This window comes from Mucor velutinosus (assembly GCF_035048745.1).
Source record: "Mucor velutinosus strain NIH1002 chromosome Unknown tig00000093, whole genome shotgun sequence".
In the NCBI taxonomy this organism is placed as follows: domain Eukaryota; kingdom Fungi; phylum Mucoromycota; class Mucoromycetes; order Mucorales; family Mucoraceae; genus Mucor; species Mucor velutinosus.
The window spans coordinates 2,082,711-2,100,007 of NW_027041907.1; the positions used below are offsets into that span (position 1 = coordinate 2,082,711).

The 17,297-nt window shown below is 40.4% G+C and overlaps 1 protein-coding gene across 1 annotated transcript; it reads left to right on the plus strand.

Moving 5' to 3' along the window:
• Positions 1-7,631: 7,631 nt before the first annotated feature.
• Positions 7,632-13,433, plus strand: ATC70_002433 (30S ribosomal protein S17; the record flags this gene model as incomplete). Its single annotated transcript, XM_064821808.1, has 1 exon — positions 7,632-13,433. The coding sequence occupies one exon, from the start codon at positions 7,632-7,634 to the stop codon at positions 13,431-13,433; it is 5,802 nt and encodes a 1,933-aa protein (XP_064681494.1).
• Positions 13,434-17,297: the final 3,864 nt, after the last annotated feature.

The following is a 17,297-nucleotide window of genomic DNA, read 5'->3' on the forward strand; positions in this document are numbered from 1 at the left end:
AACATAGTAGTCATTGACCAGTGATCTTTCATATGTAGGCTAGTTCGATGTCCTGTAATAAAGAAGCTTTTTGCTTTCGTTTTAGATACAGTTGAAAGCTGATTATTTCACTTGACTTATTTATTACAAATTCATCAAGCACAACTTTGATTTTTTGCCAAATTATATAAAAGGAAAATTTAATCAAGTTTTCGCTACAGCGTTTCTCAACACCTAATAATCCCTTGATCTAATAATCTTAATAATTTGCAATTAGCAGCTTTCAATAGGTTTTGTACATATGGCTTTGTTAAGAATTATCTGCTTTCGAAATCATCCTTATCTGATCAGCAGCTCACCATCGAATAATCTAAGATCCTACTACACTGTTGTTTTTTTTTCAAAAGACTTTGCTAGGAACATGCTGCTGTCAGAGCTCTAGCATCACTAATATTTCAAAGCCTAATTGTAGATTGCCCAAACTTCAGAACCGGTAATACTTTTGCAAACCCAGAGTCTTGGAAATGAGGTAAAAGATAGCAAATCATGATGAAATTGAAATAAGCTGGAAAATATTGATAAGCAACGCATGTTTGAGTATGGCATTTGATGCTGGAAAGAACTGTTACTTGGTGTACTGCTGTTGCACTATTGCTACTTATAGTATTGCATTCCCTACAATATAGATTTAAAAGACATTCCTTACATGAAACTGCTTACTGGGTGATAAATCAAATGATCGCACTTTATATTACTCTTGAACAAAGAAAAAGGATTTAGATTTTATCTATTTGGTTACCCTTTTATTATTACAATTACAAAATTATGATAAATGATAGATCAATATGAAATCTACTAGTTGTAGACCTTCGCCGTTTGGGTCCGTGAGCCAATCAGATTGCTTGAAAACTCCGCTGACCTAAAAAAAAATTGCGAGGGTTTCCCTCTGTTTTGATGTGAGGCAAAATTTTAAGCTCCGCTATATACAGCAATATAGCCGTTACTATCATCAAATTTCCCTCAGGTGCTAGAGCATGCCTTACTTACACCACCTAGCTTTAGATTCTGGCGTTGAGACCCTCAATCATCACTAAAGTAAGTAGTGATAACCAAGTGGAGGCAGCCTATCCACCTCCTAGCCTCGGATAAAGTATTGTTGAGCTTCAGGGATAGGCACATCCACACAACGTAAAAAAGGTATGCTTCAAAGAAACATAATAATAAAAGAAAGAAGAAAAGAACATATTATTACTATACGAGTATAGTAGTATGTAGGCAAAAAAGACACACTCACACGAAGCGAGTCAAAGAAAAGCATAACAAACACAACATCAAAGATGTTTAAAAAAGCTTGTTGCTATTGCAAGAAAATGCATACTACATGAGCAGCGCGCATGGTAGTAATAGTCAGATGTAAAGCAACATGACACAAATACGCACAACTGCAAAAGCAACAGTGGTATTATAAGTTTGCGATACAACATAATGACTAATGTTGTTTCCTGTAAAGCTACAGAGGAAACACTACCAACAAAAGAAAAAAAAAGAAGAAAAAAGCGCAACAAGGCAAACATCATGAATGCATTATCACGAGAAAGGAAGCAATCATATAAACGTTCAAAGAAGTTTTATATCACTGCGACCAGAAGAAAGAAGATACTTACCACTTACCACAGCCACAGATAGACCAAAAGAGTATAGACAATCACCAAAGACAGACCAGAGAACGAACATGCACCAAATACAGCAGACCAGGAAAGACCAGATTAATAGCAGCAGCAGGAACACCAGCACCATAGAAAAACCAAAGAACGAAAGTTACAAGCAGAGACCAGACAAAGACCAAAGAAGTTACCACTTATCACCACCACAGATAGACCAGAGAATAAGCAATCACCAGAGATAGACCAGAGAACGAGCATACATCACAGATAACAGACCAGAAAAGACCAGACTAGCAGCAGCAGCAAGAGCATCAGCAATACCAGCAACAGTACCATCAGCGAAACCATTAGCAATTCCAATCAGCGATACCATAAAAAAAACCAAACAACAAGCGACACCTGAGACCAGACAAAGATTAAAGAAACAACCGCCAGAGATACAGACCAAAGAAGCAGCCATCAGACATAATAAACCAAAGAAGTAGACAGCAGAGATAGCAGAAAAGTAATGGAATCAGCACCCACATCAAACAGTCAAAAAAGTATTGAAACCTAATAAACAAGTTCGATTAGTGCTGATTCTACGTCTTCCAGTGCTCGTTATCGAATGGCACCTATTATATTCCACTTCAAAGAAGCAGTATCAAGTGCTTGTAACAGTGCAAGACCGTGTCATCAGAAGCTAGAGTGTTATTATCAACCAAACGGTTTCTAAAGCGACCATGGTTTAAAGCTAAACGCGTTTTGCAAAAAGGGTAAAAAAAAACGGGGTATGGAAAAACGAGAGGACGCTCTAACCGACGTCACCGCCTGTGAATTTAGTCTCAGTATTGTACTATAGCAGCGGTAATTGCGGCCATTTAATTTGAAATTGTGCAGTGGTATTTTTGTGTTCAAATTTGATTTGATTTCATATTCTTTAAACGTTTTTGCTAAATTTGACTAAAAAAATGTCGTTGTAATACTTTACTTTGTAATGCATTTATAAAGAGTCAATAAAGGCGCATCGAATGATGCTAATTTCATTCAGCTTTCAGACCGAAAACAATGAGCAACTTGAGAAAATATGAAAACAGGTTTTCTGCGAATATGTCAAAATCTAGCATATAAAAATCTCATAGAAGCCTCCAGTATTGCATTCCATCTTTACGGTCAATTTGGTCTCATATGTACCGCAGAAAAAGTCTTCATTTTTCGGGTGAAAAACGCGATCGTTTGATTTTCGAGAATTTTCCCTTGCTAATACTAATGAAAAAACGAGGATATTCGTGGATTTGCAATGACCCAAAAAATTTTGAGATAAAGCATTAGTAAGTAAGGCGTATCAAAGGAGAGCCACTTGGTGGTAATCCAAGCGCACAGAAGGCTTTGTGGCATGAGTTATCCGTGCTTCAAAATGGCTAAGTTCGGACAGACTTTAGCCTAAAAATAAGGCGTAGTATGTTGTGCTGCCAAAGAAGTAAGTAAATTACAGTTCTGTCTAATGTCCCTGATGTTCTGCATTGTACGGAACTCAACACCTAAGCGGTTGACTCCTTTATTCTATTTCTGAGTCTTGCATCTTTCTTTTTGAAATGCGTGAATACAGTAATTTCATTCCTTGAGCATCAATAATATTATGCAAATTGAACCTCTCTGTTATATTTGAGGCTTTATTGAGTCTCAAATTCACCAAAAAAAGGAATAAAAAAATAGAGCCAACTTGATAAAGATATATTTATTATCAAGCTGGCAGGTGTGAAAAGCTGTTGCATACAAGCATGCATCTTAGGCTACATTCACTTTCTCCTCAAGCCACCTTTTACAGTGCAGCAGCATAGATGATGTTTATCGTATCACATCACATCTATGTTTACAAGTCCAGTCAATTGTGTGTGCACAGGTGCCTCAGGAACTACAATACATTCAATCTCCCCAATGTCAAGATATCGAGATCCACCTACACTACATGAAACATATCGACTTAGGTGGCCTCTCAACAAGCTATACCAACAATCCATAAGGCCCCAGTGGCCTGCTATTTATGTACCATCTCAACGCAGTAGTCATTGACCAGGGATCTACCATATTTAAGCAAGCTAGATGCCCTGTAATAAAGAAGCTTTTTGCTTTCGTTTTAGATACAGTTGACAACTGATTAATATTATCGACTTATTATTGCGATTTCATCATAAATTCAAATAGCAAGAATTTGAATGAATGTTATTTGATGAATTCCGGCTTCCTACCAAGTTGCGTTTGGATGGCTATTGCATTACACATCACATAAGAATCACACCCACCAGTAATATGAGGGATTCCCAAATGTGATCGGAAAGCTAAAATGAAAGTTACATAATACGATGGGGAAGAACAATCTGTAGCGTAAGCTGTCGCTGCGTAGTAGGTTAACTGGCACCGAAGCGAAGACAGAAAGCCATGCAAAGCATAAATACACTCGTACAAAATACTGTAATCAATCGTTAAATTCAAATTCCCATAGTATTACTGATGCTCGAGTTTTAAAACTACTGTAATCGCGCATTTTAAAAAAAAAGCAGAGTCTTAGAATCAGAATAAAGATAACTACCTATTAGAAATTGAGTTTTGTACAATTCAGAATATCAGCGACATTAGAAAGTGTTTAGAATAACGAAATATAGACAAAGTAAATACAATTAGAACTAAATATATTTATTATGTTATTCCAAGATTGAATAGGGATCAAAACTAGTGTAGATATCAGAGGTATTTATAGTTATTTGACAGTGCCGCAGCAATAGGACCTTGATCTTGAATGCGGGGTAATTGTATAAGCCTTGAACCAGTAACGAGGATGTGCTGCATCAGAACTCATGAACCACCTGTGGAATTTGAGGCTTGATAGACTAAAATTCACGGAAAAAAAAGAATAAAAAAACAGTAATGTCAACTTGATAAAGGTATATTTTATTATCAAACTGACAGGTGTAAAGTAAACTGAAGTCTCTCTACTGGCCAGGTAGATGATCCTTCTTATATACTATAACAATGGATAAAAGTTCTATTAATTAGATTAACAAATAAGTCAACTCAGATCAACTAATGTTTAATCATGCTAAAAGACAACTCCAGCAAGCTAATCATGATTTAGCTCTGTCTGGATGAATAATTAGACTCTCATCCGAAGTACCCTGATCTATCCTTTCTATAAGGATAATTAATATCGATCTAGTAGCATGTATCCGATAGGTACAGTCTTCTTAGTCTATATTAATAGTACATATCTGAGTGTATATCGCTAAGCATACATCTTTAGCATGTATCTGGATATATGGCATGTCTATAGCATATCGTATGCATGTCTATAGCATGTCTCATATATAGTACAAGTCTGTAGTACATAAAGTATCTGTAGCTAGTATCACGGATATAAGCATGTGTCTTATAGCGTGGATCATGAAGTGCACATCTGAAGCAACAAGCTCATATTGCATTAATCTTGGTGCCTATCCAGATATGGTAAACATCCGTAGTCAATGTCGGAATACAAGTATAAGTCTATAGTGCCATCCATGTCCGTGGTGCCATCTATAGCCTATATCTTATATAGTATGAATCTTATAGTACTAGCGTATCTGAAGTCCATATCTTCTCATGATCATAGTATAAATCGATATCGTACATCTAATCCAGTGTACATACAGTTTATATCTAAATCTGGTAACTGGATGAACTGTCGGAATGCAGATCATAGTGGATGTATTCCACACCACCAGTCAAGGATAAACAACAAAGATGATCCAGGATAGAATGTTCTTCCTAATAGCTTTGACGGAAGAACATTTGTCGGAATTGAAACCCACTTCCAGGGACGAAAGGCCATAGGCTACCACACTCTAGGAACCAGGATATAGATTAGCCATTTGATGGCACCACTCATGTTCCTTCGTGCTGCTTGAATAAAGACCTCTCACTTCTACTATGCATCTCTGCTCATTCTCAGATCCTCTTATGTAATATACAACGCCTAATACATTTGCCTCTCAGAGATGATCTATATCCTAAACAGAAAGAACTGTAATTTATTTACTTCTCTGGCAGCACAACATACTACAACTTATTTTACGGCTAAATTCTCTCCAAACTTGGCCATTTTGAAGCACGAATAACTCATGCCACAAAGCGTCCTGCGCGTTTGGAATAGCAACAAACGACTCTCCTTTGATACACCTTACTTATTGATGCTTTATTTAAATTTTTTTTTGGGTCATTGCAAATTCATGAAAATCATCGTTTTTCCATGAGTATTAGCAAGGGAAAATTCTTGAAAATCAAACGATCTCGTTTTTCAACCGAAAAATTAAAACTTTTCCTATGATACATATTAGACCAAACCAATCGTAAAGATGGAATGCAGCACTGGAAACTCTTTCTATGAGACTTTTATATGCTAACTGTTGACATATTCACAGAAAACCTGCTTTCGTATTTTTGCAGATTGCCCATTATTTTCGGTCTGAAATCTAAATGAAATTAGCATCATTCGATGCGCCTTTATTAACTCTATATAAATGCATTAGAAAGTAGAGTATTAAAACGATATTTTTTATAGTTGGATTTAGCAGAAACGTTTAAAGAATGTGAAATCAAGTCGAGTTTGAACACGAAACTATTCACTGCACAACTTCAAATTAAAGTGCAGCAGTTGCGGCTGCCACCACGGCAGAAGGTTGAGGTCAAATCTACTGGTCGTGACGTCGGTTAGAGCGTCCTCTCATTTTTTCAATGCCCTATTTTTTTTACCCTTTTTGCAAAACGCGATTAGTATCAAACCATGTTGGTTTTGGAACCCTTTTGATTGAAATAACACTCTAGCTTCTGATGACAAGATCTTGCACTGTTACAAGCACTTGATACTGCTTCTTTGAGGTGGAGTATAGTAGGTACTATTCGATAACGAGCACTGGAAGACGTAGAATCAGCACTAATCGAATTTTTTTATTAGGTTTCGATAATGTTTTTGCCTGTTTGACGTGGGTGCTGCTGCCATTACTTTTCTGCTCTCTCCGCTGTCTGTTTCTTTGGATATGATATCTGGTAGTTGCTCCTTTCGTCTCTATCTATGGCGGTTGCTTCTTTAGTCTTTGTTTAGCCTCTGGTATCGCTCGTTCTTCGGTTTTTTTTATGGTATTGCTGATGGTTACTGATGGTCTTACTGCTGGTCTTACAGCTGGTGGTCTTACTACTGGTCTTGCTGATGGTATTGCTGCTGGTCTTGCTGCTGGTCTTGCTGCTGCTGCTAGTCTGGTCTTTTCTGGTCTGTTATCTGTGATGTATGCTCGTTCTCTGGTCTATCTCTGGTGATTGCTTATTCTCTGGTCTATCTGTGGTGGTGATAAGTGGTAACTTCTTTGGTCTTTGTCTGGTCTCTGCTTGTAACTTTCGTTCTTTGGTTTTTCTATGGTGCTGGTGTTCCTGCTGCTGCTATTAATCTGGTCTTTCCTGGTCTGCTGTATTTGGTGCATGTGTTGCATACAAGCATGCATCTTAGGCTACATTCACTTTCTCCTCAAGCCACCTTTTACAGTGTAGCAGCATAGATGATGTTCATCGTATCACATCACATCTATGTTTACAAGTCCAGTCAATTGTGTGTGCACAGGTGCCTCAGGAACTACAATACATTCAATCTCCCCAATGTCAAAATATCGAGATCCACCTACACTACATGAAACATACCGACTTAGGTGGCCTCTCAACAAGCTATACCAACAATCCATAAGGCCCCAGTGGCCTGCTATTTATATACCATCTCAACGTAGTAGTCATTGACCAGGGATCTACCATATTTAAGCAAGCTAGATGCCCTGTAATAAAGAAGCTCTTTGCTTTCGTTTTAGATACAGTTGACAACTGATTATTATCATCGACTTATTATTACGAATTCATCATTTTTTTTAATCAAAACCTTGATTGTATCATTACTACTACTCTTACTACTACTACCTCTCAATTTTGTATACTCTGATGTCTGCTCAAAGTACCACCACACCCCCCAGTTCCGAATCTAAGCCTGCTGGAAACACTGAGCTGCGTCCTTCAGACGCCAGTGCCACCAAGGCTGTAGATATTACTGGCCCTTCTCAGTTTTTTCTCGCTGAAACGTCTCAGAAATTGGGTGGTCAAGCTGGCGAAGCTCCCACTACTACTGCTAGTGATGCGATGGACCTCGATCCCCCTTCCTCTGCTAGTTCATCTTCTAGTGATGTGGACCTTCAAGGTCGCACTGATCAGTTGAAGCTAATTGTTGACAATCAGCTCGCCGAAGTTCAGCTTCTCTCTACGACCTTGCTCCTCGAGCAAAGTGAGGAGGCCAGAGCCCAGGCCCTAGCTCGGTTGATCCAGTTGAATACGTCCATTCAAAGTATCATACAGATTCGAGATTGTTTGCTTGCATCCAAAGCTACTGCAAATGATAACCTCGTTTCTTCGGCTGCTGCTTCGTTTGGCCCATCCTCAGTCGATGGAGTCAAATCCAACAAGAGCGCCTCTGTTCCGGTTTTCTTTCCCAACAACTTACCTGCATTTCAGTGGGTTGGTATGGATGAATTCGACCCCAAAAGCCCTATATTTCCTACAGTCGACGCTTGTCTGTTGAAGTTTGAGGATGTCATGTTCGCTTACAAGATGGATTTCGACAAGGAATATGCTCGCTTAGTACCACCTATGCTGTCTCCAGAACAACGTACTTGGTACGGCTCGTTCACTTCTGCTTGCACTGCTCCTGCATCGTGGAATGATTTCAAGTCGGCTATCAAGGCTCGTTATGGCATTAGCGTATTGGAAGAACGTCAACGTTGTGCGTCTGATTTGTTGAGCATTCAACTTTTGCCCGGTGAAAACGTGAAGGCCTTTCTTGATCGTTTTACTGACTTGCGTCGTCGATCCCTGGATCAAGCCCCATCCGATTACTTGTTGGCTAAGTTGTTCCTGGATGCCATTCCTTGGGTAGTCAAGGATAAGATCAACACCATCCGTCAATCCAAGGGCATCATTGATAGTTACGATGTTGACATTATCGTCAGTATCGCTCGTGAATCACTATCAACTATGACCGCAAATGAGATTGCTGCCATCTCAGCACCCGCTTTTGCTCGCACTGCTGCTGGATCTGCCGCATCACAATGGGCTCCAGTTGCGTCCCCCCGCCGCTCACATACCATGAAGGCATCATCCTCATCTACTGATGGTCCTGCCGCTGTGTCTCGTGCTGGTGTCTCTTCTGGCCGCGTGGGCAAGCCTCACTTCAAGGCTACCAAGTCGTGCACTTTCCACCATGGAAAGCCTCACAACCATGACACCTCGGAATGTAAGCTCTTCTTGGAAGAGTTGAAAAACAAAGGTGGTGCCAACTCAATGCCAACCAGCAACCAAGCATCGGGTCGTCGTTACATGATGTCGCTTGCGGATGCCAAGGCATCAGATCGATGCCGTACTTGTGGTGCCCACAATTACTCTGCTGGTCCCCATGAGTGCAACACGGCTGTGCGTACTGGTGATGCTCCTACTAGTACTTTACATCGTTTTGGTATGCTGCGCCTTCAAGAGGGCGTGGTGTCGTCTGCTACCACCGCTGGTAGCACTGCTATTGCAACTGCTCCTGCTGTTGATCCTACTGTGGGCTCGTTGCCTGAGGCTGGTGCAGCCAAGTTCTGCAGATACCATCCAAATAGCAAGACCCATAGCACTGACGACTGTGTTGAGCTTTTGCAAGTGATCAAAAAGAACCCTCCGCGTTCTCAATCTCGTCTTGCTGTTGAGACCAATGGTGGCCGCAGTGCCGCATTGTTGTCATCGTCTATTTCGTCTCCTCAAGCCCAACCTACTACTGGTAATTCTGTTGTTGTTCAGGAAGATCAGCAAAGTAACAACAACTCGAGTGAATCTGGTTCCTCGTTGTTGGTGCCCGCTGCTGTTGCTAAACAGAGTCGTCACGATCAAAGTGATTGCCACTCGGCTGTTGAGCCTATGGACATTGATCTACATACTGCAGTTCATGCACACAAATGTAAGGATAATCAACGTTCCATCTTGCCTGTCAATAAGTCTAATTCACTTCTTATTCCGCTTGTCGTAGAATCGCACAAGGTATATGGTGTTTTAGATACGGGATGTACATTTTCAATTTGTTCCCCTCGTTTCGCCAACCAGCTTGGTGTTCAAATCAACCGCTCTGTTCATGGTCAGGTCCAGTTAGGCCATACAGACAGTGTTAAACCTCGTATTGGCACTTGCTCACTTAAAATCTCGTATAATAAACGCAGTTTTATTCACACATTTGAGATATTTGATTTCTTTACTGATTCGGATGATTGCCCCATGTTGCTTGGGTTGGATATCATGCCTGATCTACAGATTGGAATCACTGGCCTTGCTTCAACATGGTTTGAAGAGCTTGGACCCAGACTTCCCGACCCCATTGATCCTGACATCGAGCCTAATAACGATCCATACGGATCACCTGCTGAGCGTGCAAAGGCTTTCAAACCTATTGAACAGTTATTGGTAGAAAATGCTGCCATTGATCTTGCCACTACTCATTGTAACTTGCCTGGTGCGATTGTCCAACTCGAGACAATCCCTGGTAAGGTTGCCTATCGTGCTCCCTATCCTATTCCAGTTGTCTATAAGGAAGCTGTGTCTAAGCAGTTGATGGAGTGGGAACGAGATGGTGTCATTGAGCGCAGTCCAAGTCATAATGGCTGGAATTCTCCTTTGCTCGTCGTTGCCAAAAAGAATTCTAATGGTGAATATTCGTTTGACAAGCCACGTATTGTTGCTGACGTTCGCCTACTCAACCAAATCTTGGTCTCCACTGACAAGTACATTATGCCTCGCATTGATGAGATCCATGCTCGTCACAGCCGCGCTGTCATGACAAGTTCCATCGACATCAAAAGTTTCTTCACGAGTTTCTTGGTCGATCCACGTCATCGCCACAAGTTAACCTTTACCGATCCATTCACGCAAACGCAATGGGTCCACAGGAAGGTTTGCTTTGGAGTAAATTTCATGGGCAATTTAGCTATGCGCTTGATATCCAATTTGTTTACCGACATGCTTGATCAGGTGTCACTTTATATCGACGATTTAGGGTGCCTTACGTACACTGACTCTCTGGATGAGCACGTTGCGTTAGTCGCTGAGGTGATCCGTCGTCTGACCAAGGCTAATCTCCAAATTAACCAGGACAAGTTTGTGTTTGCTCAGCGCAGTACTCATGTGCTGGGTTGGAGCATCATTCAGAACCGCCTTGTGCCTGACGCTCGCAAATTGACCAATTTTCATCTGTGGCCTATACCTACCACTGGTAAGCAGCTGATGAAGTACTTGGGGTTTTGCAATTACTTTCGAAATGTCATCCCTGGATACAGCGAACTGGCAGCACCTCTCGATGCATTGCGCAATTGTAAATCCCTTTCTGGTTTGTGGACTGATGCGCACACCAAGGCATTCAAATCGTTGCAGAATGCTTTGTCGTCTCCAGTCGCTCTCAGCCCAGTTGATTTTCGTTACAAGCTGCACGTCGCTACTGATGCCTCAGCTACTGCTATCGGTGGTATCATCTACTACATCAAGGATGGCGTGGTTCATTACGTTGTCATGGCGAGTCGTAAGCTTTCCCCTTCTGAAATGGCCTATTCTACCACCAAACGTGAGTTGCTTGCCATTGTCTACATGCTTACCAAATACCACAAATGGCTTTTCGGTATTGAGTTTGTCTTGCACACAGATCATCGCTCTTTAATCTGGCTTCAAACGCAAAGTACGCCCAACATGATGCTGTTGACGTGGTATGAAAAACTGTTCTTTGATTACAAGTATGAGCTGGTTCATATCCCTGGTACGCGTAACCTATTACCTGATGCACTCAGTCGGTTATTCACCTCTGACGATGACGAGGGTGGCAATAACCTGGGTGGGGGTAATCGTTATAACAATCAAAGTATTATGCTACCTGAAAAAAAGCGTAAACCTACGCGAAAGAACAAACATGGCTTCACCAACGCCAAAGAGTCCCAAGTCACTCAATTTTCTCTTGCTAAGCCCAATCACTCCAATCGTACGCAGTTCAAACGCAAGAAGCAGTTCAACAATCGAAAGCAATTGCAGCAGCTTTCCTTTGGGATGCCAACCGAATTGGATCCACACTATTATTCCAAGGAATTGAATGATAGCAATGTTGATATTTTTGATGCGAGCACCTACAACATGCCATCTGTCAGCGCTCAAGATTTAAAGAATCAACTGATTGCTGATGCCAAAAGTTCATACAATGGTTCATCTGGTGGACAGTCAGATTGTAATGCTCTTATTTCACGTGCTATGAAATATGCTGATTACATGACTCCTCCGAAGAAGGATCGTCTAGAGCTTGTTATGCGAGTGCATTTACTCGGTCATGTGGGCATCAATTCAATGGAAAAGATTTTGCACAATGATTACAAGGTACATTGGACCAACATGCGCAATGACATCGCCACAGTAACCAAGGATTGTCATGCTTGTCAATCGCATGGTATCTACCAAGTGGGATATCATCCTCCTCGTAGCGTGTTGCCAGACAATGTGTTCGATCATATAGCTATCGATTTAGGTGATTTCGCTACGACTTCCACCTCGGGCAATAACTTCCTGCTAGTCATTGTCGATTATTTCAGTCGATTCACCATTCTACGAGCTCTTCCTGATAAGAGTCCAATCACTGTTGCAAGAGCATTGCTTAGTGTATGTTGTCTATTTGGATTTCCCAAGCGACTCACTAGTGACAATGGCTCTGAATTTGTTGGAGCATTTATGAGAGAGTTCAGTCAGATTAGTGGCATGGATCGCTTGACCTCGTTGCCGTACGCTGCACAAGCTAATGGTGTTGTCGAAGCGTATGTGGGCATTTCGAAACGATCTATCATTAAATCATTGACACACGATGCTGCAGAACCTGAGGCATGGGATGAGTATCTCGATGTCATTCAGTATGCCATGAACATTCAATACGCTAGATTGCATCAATCGCAGCCGTTTGCTATCATGTTTGGGCGTGCCCCAAATCTCTTCCAGGATTACACTCAATTGCCTAATGCTGACCAGACACCCGAGGATCCTACCAAGGAAGTCATTGATGCCCGCTTACAGAACATTAAGGATGTGGTAATCCCTGCCATCCATAAGCGTATCAAAGAAACACAATTGCGCGACCATGAGCGCTTCGAAAAGCATCACAAGATCATTGAAGAGAAGTATCCCATCAATTCAAAGGTCATGCTCTTCGACCCTGTCAGATCAACTAAACTTCACCCCAGATGGCTCGGTCCATATTTCATCAAGAACTATACTCGCAATGGTAGTTATACTTTAGCCGACATTACTGGTGAATTGCTGCCCCGTGATGTGCCTACCCAGCACATTCGCGTTGTCGATTTCTCGGACAATCATGTTACAAAAGGCTTACTTCCTCGCCACTATGAAGTGCAAGCCATCGTCAATCATCGCGTTGAAAGAAAGACTGGTCGAATGAAGTTTCTTGTCAATTGGGTAGGTTATCCGTCCTCGAAGGACAATACCTGGCAATATGAAAGCGATTTTGATTCCAAACGACCTATTCGCGACTACTGGGATCGCATTGCACCGGATCACAAGAATCCCAATCGACTCCTTCCCAACACTGTCAATAAGCGCAAGATTTATAGTCGTCGTAAGCATGCAGGACCGTCCGTCACATTGCGTTATCCGTCGATTCCAAACTCTCGTAACCACAACATTCAGCAATAGCCGTGATCTTTTTGTCCTTGATTTGTTTTTTTTGGCCTGAATATGGTTTTTTTTACAAGGTTTTTCTTCGATCTGCTATTCCCTTTGCTGCTATCATCTTCTGATAACCTCTCCTCGTATACCCCATGTATGTTGTTTTTTTTGGCACCATCTCGGTTTTTTTTACTTCATATTGGTTTCCATCGCTTTGCCTGTCTACCTGTTTGTATCGCCTTCTTGTTTCTTGGTTCTGTCTCTTCGTTCTGTGTTGTATCCTCGATTATTGCATTCGGCTCGTATGATATCCTAGTTTGTGGCTGGTCGAAAGCTGGGTGGGGGTAATGTTGCATACAAGCATGCATCTTAGGCTACATTCACTTTCTCCTCAAGCCACCTTTTACAGTGTAGCAGCATAGATGATGTTCATCGTATCACATCACATCTATGTTTACAAGTCCAGTCAATTGTGTGTGCACAGGTGCCTCAGGAACTACAATACATTCAATCTCCCCAATGTCAAAATATCGAGATCCACCTACACTACATGAAACATACCGACTTAGGTGGCCTCTCAACAAGCTATACCAACAATCCATAAGGCCCCAGTGGCCTGCTATTTATATACCATCTCAACGTAGTAGTCATTGACCAGGGATCTACCATATTTAAGCAAGCTAGATGCCCTGTAATAAAGAAGCTCTTTGCTTTCGTTTTAGATACAGTTGACAACTGATTATTATCATCGACTTATTATTACGAATTCATCAGCATGTTCGTTCTCTGGTCTGTCTTTGGTGATTGTCTATACTCTTTTGGTCTATCTGTGGCTGTGGTAAGTGGTAAGTATCTTCTTTCTTCTGGTCGCAGTGATATAAAACTTCTTTGAACGTTTATATGATTGCTTCCTTTCTCGTGATAATGCATTCATGATGTTTGCCTTGTTGCGCTTTTTTCTTCTTTTTTTTTCTTTTGTTGGTAGTGTTTCCTCTGTAGCTTTACAGGAAACAACATTAGTCATTATGTTGTATCGCAAACTTATAATACCACTGTTGCTTTTGCAGTTGTGCGTATTTGTGTCATGTTGCTTTACATCTGACTATTACTACCATGCGCGCTGCTCATGTAGTATGCATTTTCTTGCAATAGCAACAAGCTTTTTTAAACATCTTTGATGTTGTGTTTGTTATGCTTTTCTTTGACTCGCTTCGTGTGAGTGTGTCTTTTTTGCCTACATACTACTATACTCGTATAGTAATAATATGTTCTTTTCTTCTTTCTTTTATTATTATGTTTCTTTGAAGCATACCTTTTTTACGTTGTGTGGATGTGCCTATCCCTGAAGCTCAACAATACTTTATCCGAGGCTAGGAGGTGGATAGGCTGCCTCCACTTGGTTATCACTACTTACTTTAGTGATGATTGAGGGTCTCAACGCCAGAATCTAAAGCTAGGTGGTGTAAGTAAGGCATGCTCTAGCACCTGAGGGAAATTTGATGATAGTAACGGCTATATTGCTGTATATAGCGGAGCTTAAAATTTTGCCTCACATCAAAACAGAGGGAAACCCTCGCAATTTTTTTTTTTAGGTCAGCGGAGTTTTCAAGCAATCTGATTGGCTCACGGACCCAAACGGCGAAGGTCTACAACTAGTAGATTTCATATTGATCTATCATTTATCATAATTTTGTAATTGTAATAATAAAAGGGTAACCAAATAGATAAAATCTAAATCCTTTTTCTTTGTTCAAGAGTAATATAAAGTGCGATCATTTGATTTATCACCCAGTAAGCAGTTTCATGTGAGGAATGTCTTTTAAATATATTATATAAGGAACGTTACATAATAAGTGCTACTTCAGCACAGTATTGTTTGCGTTTTTGCTACAACAATATTATTCTGGCCAATCCTTCTCCAGACAAGCGCTCTAGTCGTTGAAAACTGTAGCGAAACATTGTATGCTTTAAGGAGTAGTATACCTTTTCCTCAGCCATCATAAATGCATAGAGGAGCTACAGATTTATTTGATTTCGCAATCCCTTTTCAAAAAAAATTGGCTGTATGAGTCCAATAAATCTGTTATACAGTTACAGTAGTATCATTTGCGGTACTGATGTCGGGTTACTACGTACGATAGAAAAATTCCCCAACAAAAGTGATTTCGTTTTTGAGGCTGGGACCATCCAAAATTGAATCTTGAAATAATACTGATGCTAGATGGGTTATCAGACATTTAAAGATACTTTTAGTCGCTACATTGGTTGTCAAATAATGAAGCGAGTAAAGTGTAATGAAACCAATATAGAAAAATTGGTGTTTTGGCACCATTATCGGTACAATTGCCAGATATAATGAATCAGGCTTCTTTTCTAGTAGTAGCTAATTTTTGCTCCCCACTGCTTGCTCTACAAAATCAGACCTGATCGATTGATTTTGGACAATTTTGATTGGGGCTGACCTAATGGCCACTGCAAATCCATAAGAGCCAATGCTACAACAGCTTCAGCTGAGATCTCTAACGATAGGCAATGTTTGGGTTTACGTAAGTTATTTACTCTATTGATCGACGGAGGGTTTGTTTTATTATTATTTACCTACGAATTGCATTGAGCTGGTATCATTAATTATGAACACTACTCGACCTATGCGCTAAATATATATGCTTCGGTATAATTCAGTCATTTCCTCACTTGATAAAAATGTCACTGCGTTGTTATTTCGCGTTACATTAATTAATTGAGTGGATAGCTTACGTTCCTGATCAAAAACTAAAGTTTTATACCATGATTTTATGCAATAATGGATGTGTTTCAGTTTGATTATACGAAAAGCCTACACTAGGCACCACTTCAACAAGATCTTTACTGGTGCTATTTGCACACAATGAAGTTGTGCGGCTCAGGAGGGCAGCTTTTGAGCTCATTTGTTGTTTATATTTACATTTCTCCCAATGCAGAGGCTTGACACAGACTTGATAATGTTATCAGGGATACCGTTACAGGTTTACCAAATAGATAAACGAGTGCAATGTGATTTGGTAATGTGGAATTAAACCTGAGTGTAATGTGCAAAAAATCCTAGACAAAGCAGCATTATACTATATCTATCACGAGGGTAATTGGCCATGGATGCAAGCTTTGTAGGTAGCGCGATTATTAGTTTTGTACAGCTATGCTTACTGGACTGTGTAGTATTGAGATATGAAATATTTTATACACCACACAACCAACGGCTACAAATGCACACACAAAAAGCAAACGCATCTCAGTAATGTTGAATGGAATTCCTAGAATGTTTGTGGTCACAGACGCTTCATTCAGATCTCTATGTAACCCCAGATCTGAAATCCAGAAAACGAGATTTAGCCAGGTTTATATGATTCAGCAACAATCGATCATAAAGCAGCTTATGGTTGTGAGATACAAAAGCGAAGAGAGGATCAGACGCCAAGAAAGATGAGATATGATCAATTCTCAAACACCAATACACAAAAACACCCACACACACGGATGCATTTACTATCACTGCGCAAGATCCGAAAGCTTAAAACTTCTCCTTGATCAAAGGGGTAACTGTAATAGGCAGACTGAAAATATGACACTTTTTTTACCAAAGGGCGATGATTGGCATATAAGAGGTGGAATTACTCAATTCGTGATACAGACTTGCCCATCATTTATACATATAACAAATATGGCTTGCCAATTACCCCACATATGTCTTCTTTTTTCTCTTTCGTATTCTCAATTGCCACAGAAAATGAAATGTCTGACGCATATTACAACCATTGTATCAAGTATAGGCGGTTTATTGTATGGCTATGATATTGGAATTATAAGTGGCGTTTTTTCTACGCCAGCTTTCCCTGTCTATTTTGGAATGAACGG